Source organism: Sycon ciliatum, chromosome 1, assembly GCF_964019385.1.
Source record: "Sycon ciliatum chromosome 1, ocSycCili1.1, whole genome shotgun sequence".
Classification (NCBI taxonomy): domain Eukaryota; kingdom Metazoa; phylum Porifera; class Calcarea; order Leucosolenida; family Sycettidae; genus Sycon; species Sycon ciliatum.
The window spans coordinates 33,789,784-33,815,423 of NC_088643.1; the positions used below are offsets into that span (position 1 = coordinate 33,789,784).

Sequence of the window (25,640 nt, forward strand, 5' to 3'; positions counted from 1 at the left end):
GATCAACGGACTGACTACACAGACAGTCACACTACTAATACTATCACTAGGCCATGGCATGAGTGCGGATGCAGAAAATCGCTCGTAGAATCTACTGGCGCAGACTTCTACTAGTAGTAGTAGTAGTATCAGTAGTATGGCGGTAGGACTAGGAGTAGAGCCAGAGGCTTGTCGTCGTGCTGTTTCCTGCCTTCGACCAGACTATGTCATCCTGAGTATCTACACTGCAAGCGTTTCCTCGGCGAAGCAAGTTAAAATTTATTTGTGGCGAAGCAAGCTAGAATTTATTTGCACAATCTTACTCTTTGCCTCTAAGTGACCAGAACATAGTGATCAGAACAGGCCAGCCGGTTATTGAAGCGTGGCGCATAGTCCATAAATAACGTAGTCATGAAGGGATGCCGCAGTTCGCTATTTCTACCTTCAAATGCTACATCTGTTGAAGAGGATAGGTTTCTAGCGGGTTCACGGATTTATTCAGACATGGACTTGGAAGAAAGGTGAGGTTGAAACATAGCTGTACAAATACACAACTAGTTACCTGGACATGAATGCTGCTAAATTTATCACTGGATAAATATCAAGGTCAAGCTAGCTGTTGGTATCAGCGCCGCCGCTACTGTTGCTGCTGTCACCACCAAATCACCGCTGCTGCTGCGGGTGTCGCCACCAGCACCGCCCTACTGCTGCTGTCACCACCAGCATTGCCGCTAGTGCTGCTGTCACCGCCAGCACCTCTCCTAGTCTCCCACTCTCCTAGTCTCCCACTCTCCTACTCTCCTAAGCCACCAGCGTCGCCGGCTCTGCTGCTGTCACCACCAACACAGCTGCTGCTTGAGAACGGGTTTATTCACAACACCAATTGGGCTAATCGCGTTAAACCATGAAGTAAGAGTCAAAGCAAAAAGACAACCCAAATTCGGAAATAAATAGAACACTCATTTGAAATGTAGATTGAACACAGAAGCTGCACAATAAATCGTTATCTAATAAGATTGCCTAGCGGCATGCAAAGGCGAAGTCACGCCTCTGCCCGTGTCAGCACAGCCGGCGGCAATATGCTGCAATGGGGCTCCCGAACATGCAGCGAATGTAAGAGTAGGGATATCACCGTATTTCTTTCTTTCGTAGTAAACCAAGAATACTGTTTGTTTTCGGGAAGAACTACAGTACAGGAGATAGCACAGATAATTTGGATGAAAAATCTTGAAGGATACCAGAGATATGAGGCGTCAAAGTCATACGCCAACCTTCATCATGATGTATGCGGAATGCCATACTGATGTGGCACCAACAGGGTTTTCCGGAAAGCCTAGCAAGCGCTTAGCAACATTACAATATTGTCAGAATGCTATGAAATCTGGCTTGTAGGTGCAATATAGGTGCAATAATTATGGGTGCAATACAGGTTAGTTAGTCCTAATGTTGACCAAAATATAATATTTCGGCAAGCGATGACCAATGAGAACGAGCGCGGCGCCCGTAGCAACCACCATAGCAACAATGCTAAATCCATTGAACATGAGTTCCATTACTATGAAATTGAAGTGAGCATTGATTGCTATGGTTGTATTATACATGTACAAATAATAAATACAGCAGTTTAGTCTTCAGATGCCCAACTTTAATTTACTGCGGCAGTCACACAGTTGATCAATCATGTACATGTACATTTTACATGTAAAATGCACAATAGTGAAATACGCGTACAATCCAATCACTGACGCGATCCATGTCAGAGCACCACTCCATAGCAATTTCTTTCTGGTTTCAAGGCGACGAGTCGAATACAAAAACATAGCTCACTTTGTCGCAATAGCGAAAGTCTCCGTCAGGTGCAATCTTTCACTAGGGCCAACAAATCATCTGAAACACTCCTAGCGCTTGAACATATTGGGTCCAGAAATTCATTCATTTCGGGCGACCAGGAGGTGAACGTCTTGAAAGCGCGATCAAGAGCGATTCCCCAGCTCGAGAAGAAAGCACTATTCTACATAATTCGAGGTCGCTGAACACGATGGTGGGTGTTCCCTGGCCGTGAACTCCCTCCAAACGGATGAAAAATCCAATTGAAAACTACCCTCCTCACAACAAAAAGCTCAAACTACAGTTGCCCAAGCAAGTGCAGCACCAAAACGAGCAGGAAGACCTCAGCTATCAAACGCACCAACTTTCAGCTTTGAAAAAGAAAGCAGGACAAAGTAATTCGAAAAAAACTGCAGCGCAGTCCATGGTGCCACCGCTACCATGCTAATGTACGTGACCCGCGTGAAGGCTGTTTTCAGCTGATTTGTCACGTGACTGAACTCCCTAGTAAGAGGCCCTGCACCCTCTAAAGCACGTGACTGCCCATCGCAGCAGGCAAAACGAAACCCGGGTGCGTAACTCACCCATCACGGCAGAATATACCAAGTCTTTGTTTTTGTCTACAACCAAAGCAGCTAGCGACTTCAGAAATATAGTGGCTTCCTTGCCCGCCACACCCGAGGCCGAAAACACCAGTGGGGTGAATGATGCTCTCTCCACCTGGTTTACTCTTGCACCATACGCCGCCTTCTTCATTCTCCCGTGTGTTCTCAGGTGACTAAGGATTTCCGGACGAGACAGCAAGGACGGCCCAAGGTCAGTGACCCTTACATTAAACTGCCTCTGCTGTCGCCATCAGCACCGCTGGTACATGTCAGCATGAATTTTCCTGGCTCACACCACTTCAAAATGCATGATTTAGGTTGGGTTTAGTGTCAGTGTACCCGATGATCCCAGCAAGTTGAAAGCACTGGTACTGATCTCTATCTACGTTTACACTACAACAATATTAGGAGGATGAAAAAGTGTTTTACTCCGAGTTTCACGCACTAAGCGATCATCAGAAAACAGTAGGGGTGAAATGATTACGCTTTTTGACTATCGAATAAGTTCGGAATAACCTGAACCACTATCGATCGGTTATTGGTTAATTTTTCGATTGTTTCTTCTCGTACAGACAAAAGCCATATTAGAAGCTGAAAATGCGAAAATTAACTTACAAATTTAGAATTTTAAAATAGATCCTGGGGAGAAGAGAATTTTTCCTCGCACATTGGTCTATCTACAATCATACGTGTATAATCATGTATACTGTATGCACAATTGAGTAATCGAAACGTTTCCAATAATCAATTTGTTAGCTTGTAACGAAATCTATTTCGAGTATCCGGTATAATCGATTAAGGGGTAGAAATCAACACAGTCAAAGCTCACAAATATGTACTTTTCTTTTTCTGGTGTACAGTCAACTTTGCGAATAACGACATTCGGCGGGGCATCCGAAAAGTGTCCTTATTCGCAAAGTGTCCTTATACCCGAAGTCCCATTTGAATGTATGTGAACCCATATTGTTGTATAGTATGATATGCATATCAAAACGAATCTCTTTTCATGGTCTATGTCAAAATGTACTTTATTTTCATATTACAATTGAAAGGAACTATAAAGTCAATATGGAAGGGAAATAGATTGAAAAGTTGGCCTTTGGAGCCATCTACATGTACATATACAGGGACATGTACTGTACGTATACAGGGACATGTACTGTACATATACAGGGACATGTGCTGTACGTATACAGGGACATGTACTGTACATATACAGGGACATGTACTGTACGTATACAGGGACATGTACTGTACATATGTTGGACTCAGTAGAGCGTCCAGCCCCTATATGATGTCCAACCCCTATATAGAGTCCATTGGTCCAAAATCCACTGTACAGAGTCCAAACTTGGAATCAACTGTGAGCTCAAAGTTTAGATGGACATCACTCCCTGTATAGAGTCCATTGGTTCAAAATCAACCGTACGGAGTCCAAACTTTGAAATCAACTATAAAGATTAAAGAGTCTTATGTGGACAACACTCCCTGTATAAAGTCCAGCCAATTAGGCATCCCCTATCGAGTTCGAAATTAGACATAGGATCTGCTGTAAGCAGTGAATATAACCAGAAAACGGCCTCTCCCTTTAATCCTTTACATCACTCACTTCTCAATGTAAAAATATGTATTGAGGCGCCACTGCAGCCACTTCATTACATAAAAAAGCCTACAAACACCATCCTCAAATCAAGTGGTCTCTTCGCAGACGCTGCAAATTACAATATCTCAATCATGTAGTGTTGCCAAATAATTGTGCACGCACACACACACATGCACACACCCACACAACGCCAAGAAAATGCCTAGAAAAAAACAAGAATCGAAAGAGAATAATGGAGAGCCCAGGTTGAATTATTTGTTTTCAAATTATTGCGCGCGCGCGCGCGCGCACACACACACACACACACACACACACACACACACACACACACACACACACACACACACACACACAAACTTGTACAACGTCAAGAAAACACCAAAAAAAGAGTAGAGACACCATACACACGCAACTCCAACAGCCATGCAAACGTCCACCCATTTACAAGTAAAGTCAAGAGGGATAACAAATAATTATACGAAACGAATGCATACCTGGGCGGATGCACGCACGTTTACATACATGTAGTAGTGTAAGAGAGTAACATAGTGCAGTAGTCAGCATAATACTAGCACATGCTGAGAGTGCAATAGCAAGCTTCACCATTGCTCATGGCCATGCAAATGTTCAGCAGCACTCAGTTCCGCAAGCTTCTGAAAATCAGCACACCTGCAACAAATAGATAGCACAAGGATACGCTTATTACCGTAATGATGCACGGGAGCACACAACTACCAAGTTCTCAACGAATGTGAGGCTCAATGAAAATCAATCCACTCAAAGACCTGTGAACAGGTGACGGAGGGGACAATAATCTATTAGTAATACGAGGAATAAGATCGTTTGTGCACACTCAAGACGCACAGACACACCACCATACCTGTAGTGTACACAGTGTTTCACTTCACTGCAACTAAATTGAAATGAGATGATTTGAACAATCTGTACAGCGTTGCCGTCAGTCAGTCTTCCCCAAGATGGAAATGCAATGATTTGTTGTCACGAGGCAGTTTCACTGACACAATGTCATGTTCGTGACATCAAAACGGTTACTTCAGGGAGAAGCTTTTTCTTGTCATTGGCATACAAGCAATCCTCCTACTACTACTAGTACACTGGCACTGCGTTTGTGGATCCCATTGTATTTGACATCATACTAGAGGAAGAGTGTCGTGGAGTTTCACATAATTATCACAGGGATAAAAATACATTTCTCATGAAATAATTATAATAATTGATGATAGCTAGACGATCGTATACGATTGATGCAAAGTCCTTGCAGTCCTTGAGGACTATTACGAAGTGGTTGATTACTTTTAGGGCATTCATTCAAGCAACATCAAACAAACGCGATACGCTCCTTGAAAATGGAAAAAAAATTCAAGCATAACGACAGAACCGTGAGCAGACCAATCGAAACGAGTAAAAGCTTCCTTACCTCAGTCATCGTCCTGCCATGTAGTTGGACAGCCTTTTGACACGGTGGTACAGGCAGCTCTTGTCCAGTCAAACAGGGGTATCCTTGTGGCGTCGAACGAAAGAGAGTGTCAGTGTATCTGACTCGTCAGATTGGAACTGTGCTGAACTTTTCTCTTTCTCCGCTTTCTGCTTTCATCCCTCGCTCTGATGAAACCGTTCAAACGTCGTACTGGCAGCAATGGCCAGCCTAACAGGGGATCCTTGTGGCGTCGAACGAAAGAGAGTGTCAGTGTACCTGACTCGTCAGATTTGAACTGTGCTGAACTTTTCTCGTTCTGCAATTTCTGCTGTCATCCCGCGCACTGATGAAACGTCTTCAGAGAACCACAAGACGCTTTCCAGATTTGATTTTGAACGTCTCCTTATCCTCCTTGGTTACCTCGTGACAGATTACTGTCAGCAACTTCACAGCAGAACTGGCAGCCATGGCTGAAGTGAAGAAAGGAATGCGCTGCCACCAGGCAAGCAAAACTGAAAATGAATTGTTCTTTTTCGGGCACAACACACAGGACAGCGTGACTGGATAAAACTGGACTCCTGGACTGTGAATAGGGGACTGGTAGAAAAAGTGTACTCCTTATAGGGGATTGCGCGGCAGGTTGAAGCTGATCAAAACTGAGTGGACTCCTGGACTCTGTATAGTGGATTTTGGACCAATGGACTCTATATAGGGTGCTGGACATCATATAGTGCATGGACTCTATACTGAGTCCTACACATATACAGGGACATGTACTGTACATATACAGGGACATGTACTGTACATATAATTATGATGATTACTGTACAATCATGTACACCATACAACTACATGTATATGTAGCTGTGCCGATCACTACAACTGCATGTATTTACATGTAGAAGCAAAAAGTAACAATAATAAAAGCACCCCCCACCCCCCTTGGCTGCATCTTCTTGCATGTGTACCTTTATCCATCGCCATGGGTTCTGGTACTTCTGCATGACAGGTACTTGAAGTAGCTGTCAAAAGCCCAGAAAGTCGTTATTCAAGCAGTGGATATGACCTCGGGGCACTAAAAGCTTGTTGTTATTCACGAATTGTCGTTATTCAGATAGTCGTTGTATCCGAAATTAAATGTATACAGTTAGATGGGACTTTGCTCTGGGCATGGAAATTCTGTCGTTATTCGCGAATTGTCGTTATATCCGCAGTCGTTATTAGCCAAGTTGACTGTACTTGTGAACCACTCTATCACCACTGCCGTGTTCCTCCATGCATTGATCTGCAGCTGGGGGCGGAGCTGTTTTAGAGCGGTATCGAGTATGGACTTGGAGACTATGCCAATCTCACTCTTTGAGGGATTAATGAGCCGGCATGGTAGGGACCGGGAAAGGTGTCCTTAGGAACCTTCAGCGTGATGTATGCGTCCTTCTTTGCCTTGCGTCCCATCTGGCGTCCAGCTCCAGAGTACGTGTACACCCCCAAGGTTTTGAGTAGTGAGAAAGATTCTACTTGGTCCGCGTCATCAATATTATTGTCGCTTATCTTTCAGCTTGGTTTATATGTCGGGGATGCTCACTTGGCAGCCCATTTCATCCCATTAATGGTTAGTAAGTTAGTTTACTAGTACCTGAAAGGTCTAGCTAGATTTGGAGTTGATTTCGAGAGCGACGGGTGGGTGATTCTGATTGATACCACGCCGCATAAAATATATTTTCTTGTCACACTGCACAGGTAAGAGCAGCGCGACGCACAATAAAGTAATCGGCTACTATACTCGAAATCAGTTCCATTTTGCAAAACGGCTGAGAAGGCTCACCTCGGGGATCGCTCGACAAGCTGAGATCGTAGTTCCCTCACCTCCAGCTCAACGCTCGGAGTATCCAGCGCCCGTGGAGATTTACTCAGTACTGTACGCGTCGTCGTCGTTCAATATAAAATCTTGCAAAGAACGGCGACTGATTTGAACCACACAGGTAGTCGTGTTGCCCACGCGAAGTCATATAGAGAAGGCAACCGTCACGATCGACTTCCCTTTAGAAAGTAGCCAGGCAGCGGAGAGGAATAGAGATGAGCTTGCAAAAGCGAGAGAGCAATCCAGAGCCGAGAGCAGCGACGAGGAGGACCAACAAAAGTATGAACACTTCCTTGGACAATACATTCCTCATGGCTAGTTGTCATTCTATACCTTACCTTCTATCGTACCACGTTTTATCACCTCAAGTGCACACGTTGTTGTCCAAAGTCTAATTTCAAATTGTCGAAAGATAAGCGACAATATTGCTGATGCTGACCAAGTATCTAAATGTACATTGCCAAGGTTTTGAGTAGTGCTCAAACGAGCACTCTATGCTATCGAACGAGTAGTGCCACTATCGAGTTGAGTACCCTATAACACAACCTAGTCGCTCTAATGTGCACATTCCCAGCACGCCAACTTTAGCTTCAAATTGAGCACACATGTTCATTGTACAGGGCAGGTCAAGTTTCGCCCAAAGTCAGTGACATCTCTCGGACTGATTTTTCTCTCTTTCACTTGCATCTACATAGCTAAACACTTCCAGTAATAGAGGCACAGCTCTCAGGCGCGTACGCAGGGTCACCTCTAGGGGGGTTTCCAACCGAATCCCAAACAACCAGTAACAAAGTGTGTGTAAGTGTGTTAGTTTTAACCCTTCCTAAAGAGCCGCAGGAAATTTTCAAAATTATGCATTTTTTCGTGTTGTTTGGATCATAACTTCAGTTCTACTCACTCAATCTTCATTATATTGGGCTTCCTGGAAGTGGAAAGGTATCAGGGAGAGAATGAGGTCGACCATGATAGCCAGGACACAGTACAGTCATATACATATCCAGCGCTATAGGCTATAGCGGTAGAGTGCAGCGACGGTGCGAAAAATGCCCCAAACAGGCCCAAACGCGTCCTGCTCCAGCGATTTCGTTTTTCTTGATCGCAGAGTTTCGACTTTTTCCTGTGTACTCTTGAAAATATCACAAGGGAAGCCCCTGCAAATTTGAGCAAATCAGCGTGACGAAAATCTCAAATTCTCGATTCTCAAGTCGCACTGCGCGCTTTTGAAATTGCCAAGATCGCGGCTCAATTTAGGAATGATTTATCTCACGATACATTGCCCGCAGCGCTTCACAAATTGTTTCAACCGACAGCTGAGAGTTTTCTATTCGACCTGGATATTTGGATCGTTGGATTTGAGCGAGATTTGACTGAGTTACGATCTTTTGAAGTTTTGCATTCTTGCCAGATCGATCATGCGCCCTACCAATAAATGCCCAAAAACGTTGCTCGTTTGGAACATTTGGGGGGTTTACGGGCAACGGGAACCCCCCCCTGCGTACGCGCCTGGCTCTGACTTCGTCGAGAGGAACTACATAAATAGACTTTGTCAGTTTGTGCTGCACAAAAAAGTCATGACAGCATACATTCCTCTACTATACGTGTATGCTATCGAGTATCGAGCCCCTTTTGAATTCAAGTCAAGTACTCAGCGAGCGTGTACTCGAGTACTCGGTGTATTCTTTTGAGCACTAGCGTTGAGAACTGGAAAAGCTTTCTATCTACATGTACCAGGCTGTAACTGTTCTTCTATCATGACATCATGACACTACGGAGAATTAGCAAGACGGAATCCGCGTTCGTGTTCGCACTCCAAGCAAAGTCGAACTCAGTAATGGAATTTTGCATTGAGAAGGATTAGCAAACAGAATTCACACATGCATGACGTTGACACGTCGTACATTGCTCACAGACAGTACGGCATTGTAAATTGATGACTGTCCTGACACGAATCCGCGATTTGTGTTTCGACTACTTTTCCAAACGAAAAATGCGAAAGTTTGCAATCCAGTTTGCGAACCGAAAAATGTTCGTGAACACGAATGCGAATTTCGTCTTGCTAATCCTCCGTATTGTAGGTGTCTCTTTCCCCGCTGCTGCTGCTGCTGCTGGTGCTGCTGCTATGGTGCGTATTTATGTTTTGGTATACAGGTGGTGGAAGGTGGAGCTGCCCAGCCCGTTCGTCGACGCTTCCACGACTTGCCGACATGGCTGGAGGCATGGACTCTCTTCATGAACATCGTGTGTTCTGCCAACCCGCCTGCAGGAGATGCTCTCATACCAAGCCACCATTGTTGCAGCCAACAGGCAATACTATCCGGAGGCTTGGCTGTCGTACGACACCCAGTTTCGCTCTGCCATTTCTGCTCAGCCAGGCAAGCGCTTTGACGTCATCGACATCAATCTGTGGCAAATGTCCGTGACTAGCCAATCAAGGCCCACATGTGAGTCCTGCCGCCTCGTCCATCCCGGAGGCGGCCAGTGTCCCTTTCTCCGCAACGTAACAACCAGCAAGCCTTCAATGGGGTCCGTACGGTGTCTAATGGCCAACCGATCTGCCGGAACTTCAACGCTGGGCGTTGCAGTCTCAGCAGGTGCAAGTACGCCCATGTCTGCACCCGCTGCGGGTCCAAGGACCACAACGAATCTAAGTGCGGTAGGCGCCAGTAACTGTGCTGCTTTGGCTGCAGCTCCCGCGATTGTACATATTTCTCCCTGCACTTCACGTTCTACTGATTTCACAAGCGCATGTCCTGCTGTCCACACGCCCTCTCTGTTTCTCGCTTCGAATCACTGCTTCGTAACCACCCTGACAGTTCATTGGCTTCGTATGTTATTAACGGCCTCCGCTGCGGCTTTGACATTGGCTTTACCGGCAACCGCATAACTAACCAACACTAGTCCAACCTCTCATCAGCATTCCAGCACTCTGCATTTGTGTCTGCACAGCTCACCGCTTCCTGCAACGCCGGCTACACGGCTGGCCCATTTGACTCGCCCCCATTCTCATTTATGTACTGCTCTGGCATTGGCGCCGTTCCGAAAAAGAATGGCAAGCTACGCTTGATACACCACCTGTCCAGCCCTGCCGGCTCCAGCGTTGACGACGGGATCCCTGCCGAACCTTTCTCTTTGCAGTACATCAGCATTGATGAAGCCATTAGCATCATTATGTCCTCCCCGTCTCCTGTCTATCTCTCTAAACTCGATGTGAAGAGCGCTTTTCGTCAAATACCTGTCCGCCCACAGGATTGGCAACTCCTCGGCATCCTGTGGCAGGGTAAGTACTACTACGACCGTGTCTTGCCATTTGGGCTTCGCTCTAGCCCAGCGGTATTTGATGCAGTGGCAGCCACCATCGAATGGATAATGCACCACGAATTCTCCATCCCTAAATTGCTGCATTTCCTGGACGACTACTTGTGCGTGAGCGTGGGCCAGGCAGTGGCGAATCGGCAGCTGGCCATTCTTCTCCGTGCATTCTCATACCTCGGAGTCCCGCTCGCGCCTGCGAAGGTGGAAGGCCCGTCTCGTACCCTGACATTCCTGGGCATTATCCTGGATTGTGAGAAGATGGAAGCCCGGCTCCCTGACGACAAATTGGCTGACATCAAGCGCCTGTTGACTGCAGCGAGCATCAACCCTACCATGTCTCCCTCGAACTCGAATCTCTTCTGGGGAAACTCTCCTTCGCTGCAAGAGTCATCGTACCCGGTCGGACATTTATGCGGCGCCTGTGGTCTATTTGCAGTCGCTACCAGCAGCCTCACTACCGCATCAGTCTGACTACCGAGTGCCAGGAAGATATCCAATGGTGGCTACGGCTCCTGGAAGAATGGAACGGAAAATCATTCTTCCTGTTCCCAGATTGGACACCATCTCCAGACTTGGAGCTGTTCACTGATGCCAGTGGCACCCTGGGCTGGGGCGCATTCAACAGCGGCCGCTGGCTTCAAGGGACCTGGTCGTCTGAGCAACTCGCTCACAGCATTGAGTGGAAGGAGCTCTACGCGTTGGTCACAGCGTGCTGCACGTGGGGCAAGGAATGGCGCCAGCTTCGTATCACAATGCACTGTGACAACAAGGCTGTGGTAGATTGCATCCGCTCCGGCACATCCAAGTCACCGCCAGTGATGACCCTGATCAGGGAGCTGTTCTTTGTGTGCGCCCGCTTCAATTCCACCGTCGCTGCTGCTCACATTGCTGGCCAGTCTAACTGCATTGCCGATTCGCTGTCTCGTTTCCGCATGGAGGAATTTCGGCGTCTCGCCCCAGCTGCTCAAGCACAACCAGACCAAGCAGTGCTGCCATTCCAGTCGATGCAATATAGCCTTGACATACAGGTACCGATTGTCATTGCTAAATTGTCGTATTGAGAACCTGCGTTGGATTTCATCCATCTGCATGCCTACCTTTATCCATCTCGTGCCTTAATTCACTTGTTCTGAGCTCTCGTGCATTGGTGGTGAACGCTTGCTGGGGTGCCGTGTGCTGGTTTTCTGGGAACAGCTTCCTTCAACTGGTTGCTTTGCTGCTACTATCTCTGCTTAAAATTGCATACTATTGGTCGGCTGTTTGCGACGCCAATCAGTAGTCATTGCACCCGGTCGTGGGTACTATTGCCGCTCAAGCATGAGCGATTGCTTTGGCCGTTTGCAACGCCAACTGCTTCACCCTGGTTGGCTGTTTGCAACGTCGATCAGGGAACTTTGCACCCGGTCGCGGGTACTGCTGCGGCTCAGTCGTGAGCGATCACTTTGGCTGTTTGCAACGCCAATCGCTTCACCAGTTGATCGAAACCAGCACACTGGTGTACCCCAATCATCCTTGTGCGGTGTTGTGAGAATACGTGGGTATGCATGCAGCTTTGCTCTGTGACTTTCCATTGCATGTAGTCACTTGGCTCTCCCATTTCCTATACACTGTTCTGATGCATTCGGGTGCAAGCGCTAAGGGGTGTTGGCCACGCTCATTTCCGGACACTCAGGGCTATGGGTCATCGTCCTGCTGACATTTCTAGACTCTCTTGGCTCCGCCAAGATCCTGCTCCGGCGGTCGACAAGTGTCAGACTCTCTTGGCTTTGCCAAGATCCTGCTCCGGCAGTTGACAAGTCTCTCGTGGATTCTTCTCCGGCAGTGTCCACCCTGCCGACCCTGAATCTCTCTCTATGTAGCCTCTCACTCCGCTGGCCAGCACTCCCTCGTAGCTCAAGTCGCATTTTGTTGTAGTTTATATGTGTGTGTGTGTGTGTGTGTGTGTGTGTGTGTGTGCGCGTGCGTGTGCGCGTACATGTTTGTGTGCATGCAGTCATGCGTTGTGTGTGTGTGTGTGTGTGTGTGTGTGTGTGTGTGTGTGTGTGTTTGTGTGTGTCCCATATGGTGCAGTGGTATGTGCAGCGATTTCCAATCGATAGGTTGCGGGTTCAATTCCCGACAATTATGGTCACACACGTCATTCTTCTGTTTCTTAGACTACTCCTGACTTTTCTTTCATTCTCCTGGGTGGTTACCAACAGCCAGTGCATGCCGGAGTATGTGGTGTGATGTGTGTGTGTGAAAAAAAAGCAAAAAAGATAAAGATCCGAAAGTAGGGATTCACTGGCCAGAAAAAGCCACTTCATAACTGTGCGGTGTAGACCAGGCTGAATAGTGGCGGTCAATTCTTCAGCCTTGCAAGCAGTTGAATGGTGCAATCCCAGCACAAGCTGCTATGGCTTCTGCTGTAGCATTCGCTATCATCGCCTCCGGCGATGGGCGTCAAATGGTCAAATGGTGTGTGTGTGTGTGTGTGTGTGTGTGTGTGTGTTATGTGTATGTGTATGTGTGTTTGTGTGTGTGTTTGTGTGTGTGTGTGTGCCATATGGTGCAGTGGTTTGTGCAGCGATTTCCAATCGATAGATTGCGGGTTCGTGTGTATGTGTGTGTGTTTCTGTGTTATACATCTGCTGCTTTTCTTTAGACTTGGTGTACGGTTGGCTCATCTCATAGTCTAACTGACATACTTCGATCAGTGCTTTCAAAGAGAACATCTCCTCTCGCAGATAGAGTCCTTCTAGACCAGAGGTAAGCCACAATGCAAATTTGGGTCTGCAGGTGCGTGGGCGCGCGAGCGCGCGGGTGTGTGTGTATGTGTGTCAGCTAGTTCGGTAATCAATGGTGCTAGTGAAGCTTATATCAGATCCACTCTGATTTAGTCACCCACACTAGTAGCAAGTATTACCTTCACTGGGGTCAGAGGTAACTGCAGTTGGATCCCAGGACGTATACTCTGATGCCGTCAATCCTTTTTCTGCACCTTGTCCTTACCCACTTACTGAGGTGTGGTGAGCCCATAAGTGGGATCATTTTCAAGTCCACCCAGAGTTTTGGGGATTTGAGGGGGTGTCGGCTGTTGGGCGGTTCAATAGCCAATTGAGTCATCTTTCCAAGATTCCTTTTGAGTCTCTCTTCCCTCTCCCGGGGAGACCCACATGACCAGTTTTGGCAGTGAGCAACAAGCACAAGTACAAGTGTGTGTGTGTGTGTGTGTGTCCCATATGGTGCAGTGGTATGTGCAGCGATTTCCAATCGATAGGTTGCGGGTTCGATTCCGGACGATTATGGTCACACACGTCTTTCTTCTCTTTCTCAGACTCCTCCTGACTTTTCTTTCATTCTCCTGGGTGGTTACCAACAGCCAGTGCATGCCGGAGTATATGGTGTGATATGTGTGCGTGAAAAAAAAGTAGTGATTCACTGGCCAGAAAAGCCACTTCATACCTGTGTGGAGTAGACCAGGCTGAATAGTGGTGGTCAATTCTTCAGCCTTGCAAGCTGTTGAATGGTGCAATCCCAGCACAAGCTGCTATGGCTTCTGCTGTAGCATCGCTATCATCGCCTCTGGCGATGGGCGTCCAATGGTCCAATGGTGTGTGTATCATTATGGTGATAATTAGGCAGATTAATGGGTGCACGCAGCTTCGTGCTACCGCTCAAACTATGCTGCTATGTTTGCTGTTGCTGTATACTCATGCTTTCCTACTGTCTACGGTCGTGTGCACTGCACTTCACAGTGACGAAGTCGGCCAAACAGCATTGTGCATGCACGCGTGGTACTCTAGGTGACGTGACACTCTCCGTGCCATTGAACGTGACATTCACCGTGTCGGCAACGTGCGACGTGGCATTTGCCATGGCATATACCGTAAAGTCCGCTGCAAACGCCCACCCCATTTTTGCAAGATCTGCTGGCCTATATGCACTGACCCCATGCACTTTCACCCCTACTGTACGAAAGTGCATCTCGCACCGTAGCGCGAGGAATGCTTTGCTACGGTAAACTATGTCCATTTTCTGGGTTTCAAAATGTTTTTGGGCACTAGTTACGAGCTAGCTCCTAGTGATTTTATGATGTTGGTTGTTAAATTTCGAAAATCCAAACGGGAGTTGCTTCGGAATAAACAGGTGAGGTAGCGAAGAACAGACTATTGCAGGAACCAAATACACTTCTGACGGTGTTTCAAGCCATCATTTCCAAATCACGCAAAGCGCAATGGCAAGGGTTTTTCTCGAGCACTTCAGAGTTTTCAACAAGTTAGCAGCGACTTTGTAGGTGTAGCTTCTGTGATATCCCCCCCCCCCCCCCCCTGTTCGACTTGCAACTGCAATACTGCGACCGGTCAAGTCGTTGAATGACGCTTCGTCAGAACAATCACCGTTCCATTCTGAAAGCGCGACATCGTGGCAATGCAGAAATTTTATGATTTGAAAACCAGATGGATTCTACGGCATTACTTCATGAAGAACGAACTAATAACAAAGACAACTCATTCATCGTGTTGAGTTCGAAACAGGACGACTGACGACACATTATCCAGACATTACAACGGGAACAGGTAGGTTGGGGGAACGACATTTATTATAGACGACGAGACAAGAGACCAAGACGAACGAAACGACTACATTGAAGAGTGAGAAAAGAGAGAATGAAAGCAAGTCTGAACGGCAAGATGAAGGGCCTGGGTAGCTATGGCAAATATGGGCGCGCAAGTAGCTACCCAGGCCAACGGAACAAAAGGAGACAAAAGGTGAGTACGCAGGTGCATGCAGGCCAGCTAGAAAAGGTACGGGAGGAGGTACCTAACATACCACCCCTCCATGAAAAAAATCCCGCGTCCTCGCGGAGAGAAAAAAAGAGAGAAAAAGATTTAAAAAAATGACTGAAGGAGAAAAAACACACACACACAACGCACGGGCCTCACAAAAGTGTGTACTAAAAAATGCACTACAGATCATTACAAGCGTCAACGTTCCTGTACTACTTATACTATAGTGTGTACATGTACATTGCCAATAACAACGGGCCCAAACGCCCCTTCAAAACATGGCACCAAAAATAACTATTGGAGTTCGACGAGGGACTTGAATTGTATTCTGATGACTAGTATTGTGCACGGCTAATAGAGCCTAGTTACTCTTCAATATACGACATAAATAAGAGAGCGTGGCTCACCATGATCGGACCCCTAATATTAATGAAGGACACCCGCGCGCACACACACTACAAAAAATTCACGAAAATAAATTTGACGAAGAAGGAACGCATACAAAAAAAGAAAGAGAGAAAGGTAGCTGACCTGCATGGCTTGAAACGAGACGAGGTTGACATAGACGAGACGAGGTTGGCGTAGGAGAGACGAGGTTGATAGACGAGACGCGGTTGGAGACGAGACGAGATGGACCTGGACGAGACGAGGTTGACATAGACGAGACGAATGGCGGTTGAGGACGACTGGGCATGGGATGATCTCAGGGTCGTGGGTTGATCAATAATCGGGCGCCAATGTTGAGTTCGAAACAGGACAACTGACGACACATTATCCAGACATTACAACGGGAACAGGTAGGTTGGGGGAACGACATTTATTATAGACGACGAGACAAGAGACCAAGACGAACTAAACGACTACATTGAAGAGTGAGAAAAGAGAGAATGAGAGCAAGTCTGAACGGCAAGATGAAGGGCCTGGGTAGCTATGGCAAATATGGGCGCGCAAGTAGCTACCCAGGCCAACGGAACAAAAGGAGACAAAAGGTGAGTACGCAAGTGCATGCAGGCCAGCTAGAAAAGGTACGGGAGGAGGTACCTAACAATCGTATGAAAGGAAATCTCGACTGAAGTTTTTTTCTTTGCAGCAAGATAATGACAATCGCTTTTGTAGAGCCTCTTGGTAAGACATATCCAGTTTGTAGGCATTATAGTCGTTCTCGTACACATTCAACCTTAATGCCAGTTTTCTACAACTATATTGACCTGAAAAGGACGAAAATAGTATGGACCCGCTGGGGTGGGGGTCTGCAGCGAAGTGGGCGTTTGCAGCGAAGTGGGCGTTTGCAGCGAAGTGGGCGTTTGCAGCGAAGTGGGCGTTTGCAGCGAAGTGGGCGTTTGCAGCGAAGTGGGCGTTTGCAGCGAAGTGGGCGTTTGCAACGAAGTGGGCGTTTGCAGCGAAGTAGGCGTTTGCAGCGAAGTGGGCGTTTGCAGCGAAGTGGGCGTCGACCCGCTGGGGTGGGCGTTTGCAGAGAAGTGGGCGTTACCCGCTGGGGTGGGCGTTACCCGCTGGGGTGGGCGTTACTCGCTGGGGTGGGCGTTACCCGCTGGGGTGGGCGTTACCCGCTGGGGTGGGCGTTACCCGCTGGGGTGGGCGTTTGCAGAGAAGTGGGCGTTACCCGCTGGGGTGGGCGTTACCCGCTGGGGTGGGCGTTACCCGCTGGGGTGGGCGTTACCCGCTGGGGTGGGCGTTACCCGCTGGGGTGGGCGTTACCCGCTGGGGTGGGCGTTTGCAGCGGACTTTACGGTATATGTGATGCGCTCAACGTGGGCGTCATGCGACGTTCGCTCGACGTTTGCTCGACATGATTTGCTAGAGCTCGCGTCGCTATAAATTTCGATCCGTACTGTGTGTGGTTCATTCTTGTCTGCTCGTTGTGTTTCACCTTCCGACCTCCCATTTCTCATCACTCATTTACTTTGATAAAGTGAATAAAAAGGGTGTTGGCCATGCTCATTTCCGGCTACTCAGGGCCCTCAGTCGCCGTCCCTCGGACATATCTAGACTCTCTTGGCTCTGCCAAGATCCTGCTCCGGTAGTCGACTGGTCTCTTGTATATACTTGGCTCCGCCAAGATTCTGCTCCGGCAGTGTCTACCCGGCCGACTCTGAATCTCTCTGTGTCTAGCCTCTCACTCTGCTGGCCAGCACTGCCCCGTACCGCAAGTTTCTGTGTGTTGTATTTAATGTCTGCACATGTGTGTATGTGTGTCCATATTCGTGTGTGTGTGTGTGTGTGTGTGAGTGTGCGCGTGTGTGTGTCTGTATGTGTGTGTGTGCGTGTGCGCGTGTGTGTGTGTGTGTGTGCAGGTGCGCATACAGGTGTGTGTGTGTGTGTGCATGCATGCGTGCGTTTGTGTGTGTGTGAGTGCGTTTGTGTGTGTATGTGTGTATGTGTGTTTGTTTGTGTACATGTGTTTGCGTGTGTGTGTATGTGTGTGTGTTTGTATGGGTGTGTATGTTTGTGTGTGTGTGTGTGTGTGTGTGTGCGTTTGCGAGTGCGAGCACATGTGTGTGTGTGTGAATGTGTGTGTTTGTGTGTGTGTATGTGTGTTTGTGTGTTTGTGTGTGAGTGTGTTTGTGTGTGTGTGTGTGTGTGTGTGTGTGTATGTATGTATGTGTGTCTTGTGTGTGTGGGTGGGTGTCCCATATGGTGCAGTGGTATGTGCAGCGATTTCCAATCGATAAGTTGCGGGTTCGATTCCCGACGATTATGGTCACACACGTCTTTCTTCTCTTTCTCAGACTCTTCCTGACTTTTCTTTCATTCTCCTGCAGAGGTCTAGCCAGGATTTTATGCCAGCCGGCCAACGTTCTAGTTAAAATGCATCGTTCTGGGGGCTGCGCCCACAGACCCCCGCCATCAGTCACGTATCCACACAGACACACACACACACACACACACCACTACAAATCTTTCATTGCAGCTTGCATGTCCTTTCGCTTCGTCCAATTATGGGCATTCATCAGGCAGTTGTGACAATGTGATTATAGGTAAATTAACAAAATATGAAAAGGAAGCAAACAGCTACATGAGCATGGATCATGTGTTCACCAAGGTCATGTCTGCATGCAGTGTACATTGGTCATCTGACAAGTCCCAGCCTAGCCACAGCCGTGTACACCACCAGAAGCAGTGAACCATGACCCAACCTGTTACATTTTACTGACGTACTCAAGTGCATACTCAAGTGCATTTGAGCTTGTGTGAAGAGCTAGCACTGAGCCTGATTAGCCAGTGCTATGTACTGTACTGTACATACCTACGCCTAGGATATGGGTTGTACTCCACCATCTAGACTCAAGTGCTAGTGCAGTGCACTACAGTCTACATGGGGGTGACTGCAGCCGGCCAAAATTACCCTTGGAGCTGTCTCAGCCGGCAGGTCGCCCTCCCAGCCGGCAGCCGGCTGAGCCGGCTTTGGCTAGATCACTGCTCCTGGGTGGTTACCAACAGCCAGTGCATGCCGGAGTATGTGGTGTGATGTGTGTGCGTGGAAAAAAATAAAAAAGACCAAAAAGTAGAGATTCACTGGCCAGAAAAAGCCACTTCATAGCTGTATGGTGTAGACCAGGCTGAATAGTGGCGGTCAATTCTTCAGGCTTGCAAGCTGTTGAATGGTGCAATCCCAGCACAAGCTGCTATGGCTTCTGCTGTAGCATCCTTATCATCGCCTCCGGCGATGGGCGTCCGATGGCCCAATGGTATGTCTGTCTGTGTCTGCGTCTGTGTGTTTGTGGGTGACCCCTCTGCTGCTGTTTTTTAGACTTGACGTTCGGTTGGCTCATCTCATAGTCTAGCTGACATAATCAGTGCTTTGAGAGAGAACATCTCCTCTCGCAGATAGAGTCCTCCTAAACCTGAGGTAAACCACAATGCAAAATTTGGGTCTGCAGGTGTGTGTGTGTGTGTGTGTGTGTGTGTGTGTGTGTGTGTGTGTGTGTGTGGTGATAATGCAGATTAATGGGTGCACGTAGCTTCGTGCTACCGCTCAAGCTATGCTGCTATGTTTGATAGTGCTGTTGCTGTATACTCATGCTTTGCTACTGTCTACGGTCGCGTGCACTGCACGTCACAGTGACCATGTCGGCCAAACAACATTGTGCATGCACGCGTGGTACCAGGCGCGTGCCCCATATGGGTTCCTGGGTGCCCGGAACCCCCCTTTTTCGCTCAAATGCAGGATTTTGCTTCATTTTTTGAAACTTTTCTGGGGGGAGGCCCCCGAACCCCCCCCCCCCTTGAACGGCACCGGCGCACGCGCCTGGGTACTCTAGGTGACGTGACACTCTACGTGTCATTAAATGTGACATTCAATGTGTTGGCGAAGTGCGACGTGGCATTCACCATGGCATTTGTATGTTGCGCTCAACATGGGCGTCATGTGACGTTCGCTCGACGCTTGTGGTGGCATAAACACAGTTTGAATTTCCCCGCCTGATTGCCACTCACAAAATACTGTTTGACTGAAGTTATTCTATTCGCTGAGTCGAGAGAGCTCTACAATTGTAGCTCTATCGTTACTGAATTAATTGTTACTGACATTGGACACAGAACAAGAAGGATTGGACTTCATCGTCATCAGACGCACCATTACAACAAAAACGTGAGACTCCTCGAGTGCAGTCAGCCCGCCAATAACATCATCGCCAAAGGATCAAGCATGCGCATCAAAACTGCCAGCACTGCACATCGCCATGGTAAATATGGCGATAGACAAAAAAGGAGAAAATTGACGTGAAACATTCAAACTGAGGTATTTTAGCATTCGCGAACGTTACGTAAGATCGAGTTCGCGTCGACAAAGTGAATAAAAGGGGTGTTAGTAACGCTCATTTCCGGGTAGTCACGGCACTCTGTCGTCGTCCCTCAGACCTTTCTAGACTCTCTTGGCTCCGCCAAGATCCTGCTCTGGCAGTCGACAAGGCTCACACTCCGCTGGCCAGCACTCCCCCGTACCGCAAGTTGCTGTGTGTTGTAGTTAATGTGTGTGTGCATGCGTGCATGCATGCGTGTGTGCATAGGTACGTGCATGCATGCGTACATGCACGCGTGCGTGTGTGCGTGATGGTAGTTCTGAGATATATTTGGCCACTTCCTGCAGCTTCAGTTGAATAGATAATTAAGTATAGGCAGAAGACACCCACCACATTCCCACTTGTGCTGTGGTTTATTCGCTGTTGAAATTCAAGTAGGTAAATCAGAACGTCAAAAAAGAACTGGGAAGCTGGCGTGTGTCTGCAGGTGCATGTGTGTGTGTGTGTGTGTGTGTGTGTGTGTGTGTGTGTGTGTGTGTGTGTGTGTGTATGCGCCGCACGCCCTTCTTTGCAAGGGCGTGCGTGCGACAGGTAGTCGAGAAGGCATTCGAGCACCGCTGTAAGGCCTTTCTCGTTTTCATCGATCTCCGCAAGGCGTACGACTCGGTACCACGCGCTGCGCTGTTGCTGGCCCTTGAGGTGTATGGTGTGCCTGGGTCACTCATCCAGCTGATTGACGGCTTCCATTCAGGCATGCAGGCTGCTGTTCGGGTTGATGGTGATGTGTCTGGGAGCATCTCGGTTGAGAATGGTTTGCGGCAAGGGTGCGTTATGGCCCCACTGTTGTTTAACCTGTACTTTGGTCTTGTGTTGGAAGCATGGCGTTCAGCTATAGCAGCAGCTGATGTTAACGGTATGTCCCTGATATCTTCAATCCATGGAAGTGGTAATCTATTTCCCAAGCGAACCCGTCAAACTGGCACGACATCGGTCAACGACCTGGAGTTTGCAGATGATGCAGCACTACTTGCACCATCCCGTGAGTCAGCTCAACTGGCTTTGGAGCTGTTAGCAACGTTGCTTCTTCCTTCGGCTTGACTCTGAGTACAGCGAAGACCAAGTTCATGGCCGTTGGTGCAAATTTATCATGTGCTGACCGCCTTCCGCTCTTTGTTGGTCCGGAGGAGATCGAAAGTGTCAATTCCTTTGTGTATCTTGGCTCTGTGATAACTGCTGACACCCGCTCATCTGCATATGTGGCCAGAAGACTCGGTAAGGCAGCGGCAGCTTTCGACCTTATGCGCCGTGTCTTTCTTGACCGAAACCTTTCCATCGCCATCTTTACGATGTTTGCGTTCTGTCCACATTGCTCTATGCCTGTGAGTGCTGGACTCCGCTGAAGAGAAACATGGTTGCCATCAACAACTTCCACCACCGCTCTCTCAGGTTCATTCTGGGTGTGTCCCGGCTCGATCAACAGCTGCAGCATGTCAACAACCAGGAGCTGCGAAGACGTTGGGGTGATATGGCACTGCCATCTGATACCGTCAGACACCGCCGTCTGCAGTGGCTTGGGCATGTCGCCAGAATGCCAGATAACCGGCTTCTGAAGCTGATACTGTTTAGCTTCTTCTCAGATCCACGCCCAGCCTGTGGGCCACGACTGCGATGGAAAGACCTCGTCGCACGTGATCTTCGTTTCGGTGGCATAGTGAATTGGCTCACTTTGGCCCAGGATCGCCCAGCATGGCGCGAGGCAATTGCAAAGACTCCGGATGATCTCGTGGAGTGCATCAACAACAAAGTCACCTGCAAGGTTTGCAACCGATCATTCACTGCTCGTGGGATTCACCGTCACAAGTGCTCAGCTGTACGGTCCTTACCTGTTGCCCAGCAGCCTGGGGCCCGTCCAGCAGCCTGGGGCCCGTCACTGTGGAGTTTGTGACCGCTGGTTTCAAAGCGCTGGCTGTTTTGCAGTTCATCGTTGTGTGGAGCGTCAGACATTGGACGAAATACCAGCTGTTTCAACGAGATGCAGCCTGAATTTGGACTGCTGCCAGCACCATTGCTCGACCTGTGATCGCTGCATGAAGAGTCAGGCTGGTTTTAACCGCCATAATTGTACTCGAGGCAAACGACTGCGAAAGGACCAGAGGACTAATCTGCCCATTCAATGCATCCTATGTAGCAAACGATTCTCCCGCCCGCAGGACCTCACCCGCCACCGAAGACAGAAACACTAGCGGTGTGTAGAACGGTCCCCTTTCACCCCAATTACTCTCCTTGTTTCTTTTCCTTTCTCGCTGTTGTCTCCCGCTTCTGGGAGCGACGTGGCCATTTTGTGGCAGTTGTACATAGTAGTAGTAGTAGTAGTAGTAGTAGTAGTAGTAGTAGTAGTAGTAGTAGTAGTAGTAGCAGTAGCAGTAGCAGTAGCAGTAGCAGCAGCAGCAGCAGTAGGAGCAGGAGCAGCAGGAGCAGCAGCAGGAGCAGCAGCAGGAGCAGCAGCAGGAGCAGCAGCAGGAGCAGCAGCAGGAGCAGCAGCAGGAGCAGCAGCAGGAGCAGCAGCAGGAGCAGCAGCAGGAGCAGCAGCAGCAGCAGCAGCGTGTATGCGTGTATGCGTGCGTGCGTGTGTGGACGTGCGTGCGTGCATGTGCATGTATGCATATACACAGTTGAGCTCGGTGAAATCCTACCCAGAGTGCGCACTTGGCGCTCTGTGTGTGTGCACGCGCGTGCATGTGTGTGTGTGTGTGTGTGTGTGTGTGTGTGCATGCGCGTGTGCGTGCACGGACTGCTTCTGGCTAGATTAACTCTCGTGTAATCAATGGTGCTAATGAAGCTTTTACCAGAACCACTCTAATTTAGCCACCCATGCACACTAGTAGCAAGTATTACCTTCACTGGGGGCAGGGGTAACTGCAGCTGAATCCCGGGACGGATACTCTGATGCCGTCAATCCTTTTTTTGCACCTTGCCCTCGCCCACTTACTGAGGTGTGGTGAGCCAATAAGTGGGATGATTTCTAATTTCAGCAAATACCGATAGGCCTCCTTTAATTGTGTGTGTAATGTCACATGGTTGCTGTGTGTGTGTGCGCGTGTGTGTGTGTGTGTGTGTGTGTGTGAGGGATTCACTGGCCAGAAAAAGTCACTTCAAATAGCTGTATGGTGTAGACCAGGCTGAATAGTGACGGTCAATTCTTCAGCCTTGCAAGCTGTTGAATGGTGCAATCCCAGCACAAGTTGCTATGGCTTCTGCCATAGCATTGCTATCATCGCCTCCGGCGATGGGCGTCAAAGGTCAAGGTGTGTGTGTGTGTGTGTGTGTGTGTGTGTGTGTGCGCGTGTGTACGTGTGTATGTGTGTGTGTGTGTGTGTATGTGTGTGTGTGTATGTGTGTGTGTGTATGTGTGTGTGTGTGTGTATGTGTGTGTGTGTGTATGTGTGTATGTGTGTGTGTGTGTGTGTGTGTGTGTGTGTGTGTGTGTAATCATGGTGCTAGTGAAGCTAATATCAGATCCACTCTGATTTAACCACCCACACTAGTAGCAAATATTACCTTCACTGGGGGGCAGGGGTAACTGCAGTTGGATCCCGGGACGGATACCTTGATGCCGTCAATCCTTTATCTGCACCTTGTCCTCACCCACTTACTGAGGTGTGGTGAGCCCATAAGTGGAATCACTTTCAAGTCCACCCAGGGTTTTGGGGATTTCAGGGGTTGTCGGCCGTTGGGCGGTTCAATGGCCAATTGAGTCATCTTTCCAAGATTCCTTTCGAATCTCTCTCCCCTCTTCGGGGGAGACTCGCGTGACCAGTCATGGCAGTGAGCAAGTACAGTGTGTGTGTGTGTGTGTGTGTGTGTGTGTGTGTGTGTGTGTGTGCATGTGTGTGTGTGTGTGTGTTTGTGTGTGTGTGTGTATGTGTGTGTGTACATGCGTGGATGTGTGTGTATATGTGTGTGTGTGTTTCTTGTACATGTGTGTGCGTGCCTAATTCTGCTTGTTCCTGTACAGCTTGCCTGTGCAAATCGTCTCGTCTACCATTCCAAGTGATGAACATGGCTTCATTGCGTATTTTGCACCGTCTTTGCAAGTCACAATTACACTTACCGTGGTGTGACAGAATACTACGGTTGTACACATCCAGTTGCAGCTCAAGCCAGAAAGCAGCCAGCATTCTGCTGGCGTACGTGAGCAGCGGTTGCTGTTGGAATTGTCCATTGCAGAGAACAGCTTTACTGACCTGCCATATATCACGTGATCCAGTCCATGCAGCCGGTAGACCTGTATTGATGGATGCAGCAGCTGTCCTGCATTGTGACTATAGACCTTTGAGGGTTTCAGGGATATGGATTCTGCTCGTGCAATATTGCCTGTGATCATGGTGATGGCCGCCTAGTAGCTAGCCCAGCACATTTATCAGAACCAGCAGATACAGCAGCTGAGCCAGCCATAGCTATCACTGCAACAGACTCGGCAGGAAGAGCAGTTGCCATTGCAGCTAACACTGCAGCAGACACAGCGGCAAGAGCAGATGCCATGGCAGCAACCACTGCAACAGATGCCATGGCAGCAACAACAGTGGCCATGGTAGCAGCAAACACCGCATCTGCTGCACCAGGCAGTGACTGTATTCGTTTGAAAACTAGTGGGCAGACTGCTCACAGCAGCAATGCCAAAGATGAGTCAGAGCGGCTCAGTCTTCAGCAGCAGTAAGCAGCAGTAAGCAGCAGTAAACAGGATGCAGTGCACTTCGCAAAGTGAGCACCTTAGCAAGAAAGATGTTGTTTTTCTTCCTTTTTTCCACACACCGAGCAGCAGTGGGAGTGTTGCATCACTGTTTGCACATGCCAATGGACAGGTTCGAAGTATGTGAGCCTATGGTATCCATCAAATCACTGAAAACGTTTTGACATCTCTGCCTTTCTGTCATACTTTGGCGAAAGCTTAATTTTAGTTTCGACTCTCAGACCCAGATTCCGTCTGTTGGAGTGCGCATCCAAGACGGGCTATAGCTGATAGCCAGTTATTTGTACTTCAAAGTAGAACGTCAGTACCGTCGTTCAATGTTATCGCATGAGCTGAGTGTCAGGTAACTGATGGTAGTGCACATTATAACGTAACTCGTAGTTCCTTGGTCCTTTTCTTACTTTAATTTATTTCCATATTATTGGACTCAAAAGTGCTATGTTGCAGCTAGCCCATCATGACAGCGCTGACTTTTTGGGTCCAGTTTTCATATAGATTCATACACATTTGGGTGTTTTTTCCTTCACAGCATTTTGACACTTCGTTCGACCTGTGGACTACGGCGAATTATGATTGCGAAATTGTGGAATTATGCTTCCATGGATGCTCGCACAATGCTCGCAAACTCTTTATAATATAAACGATTTTGCGAGCGTTATTTTTTATGCTTTGTAACTGATCCTTTAGAAAGCTTTGGGATGCGGGGATATTTTATTCAGTGTGTTGTAATTGTACGTAT

The 25,640-nt window shown here is 48.3% G+C and overlaps 1 protein-coding gene across 6 annotated transcripts; it reads left to right on the forward strand.

Annotated features, from left to right (window-relative positions):
• On the forward strand, positions 1-25,640 carry LOC135823789 (uncharacterized). 6 transcript variants are annotated; one of them, XR_010554760.1, is made up of 5 exons: positions 7-500; positions 2,581-2,622; positions 13,267-13,370; positions 19,161-19,259; positions 24,167-25,640. XR_010554760.1 is itself a non-coding variant. In XM_065336634.1 (3 exons), the coding sequence occupies exons 1-3, from the start codon at positions 11,033-11,035 to the stop codon at positions 24,270-24,272; spliced, it is 828 nt and encodes a 275-aa protein (XP_065192706.1). In that variant the 5' UTR covers positions 8,043-11,032; the 3' UTR covers positions 24,273-25,640. The 6 variants fall into 6 exon arrangements, 1 of the variants encoding a protein (XP_065192706.1); XR_010554761.1 differs by lacking the exon at positions 7-500 and adding an exon at positions 507-888; XR_010554762.1 differs by lacking the exon at positions 19,161-19,259 and having other exon boundaries at positions 1-500.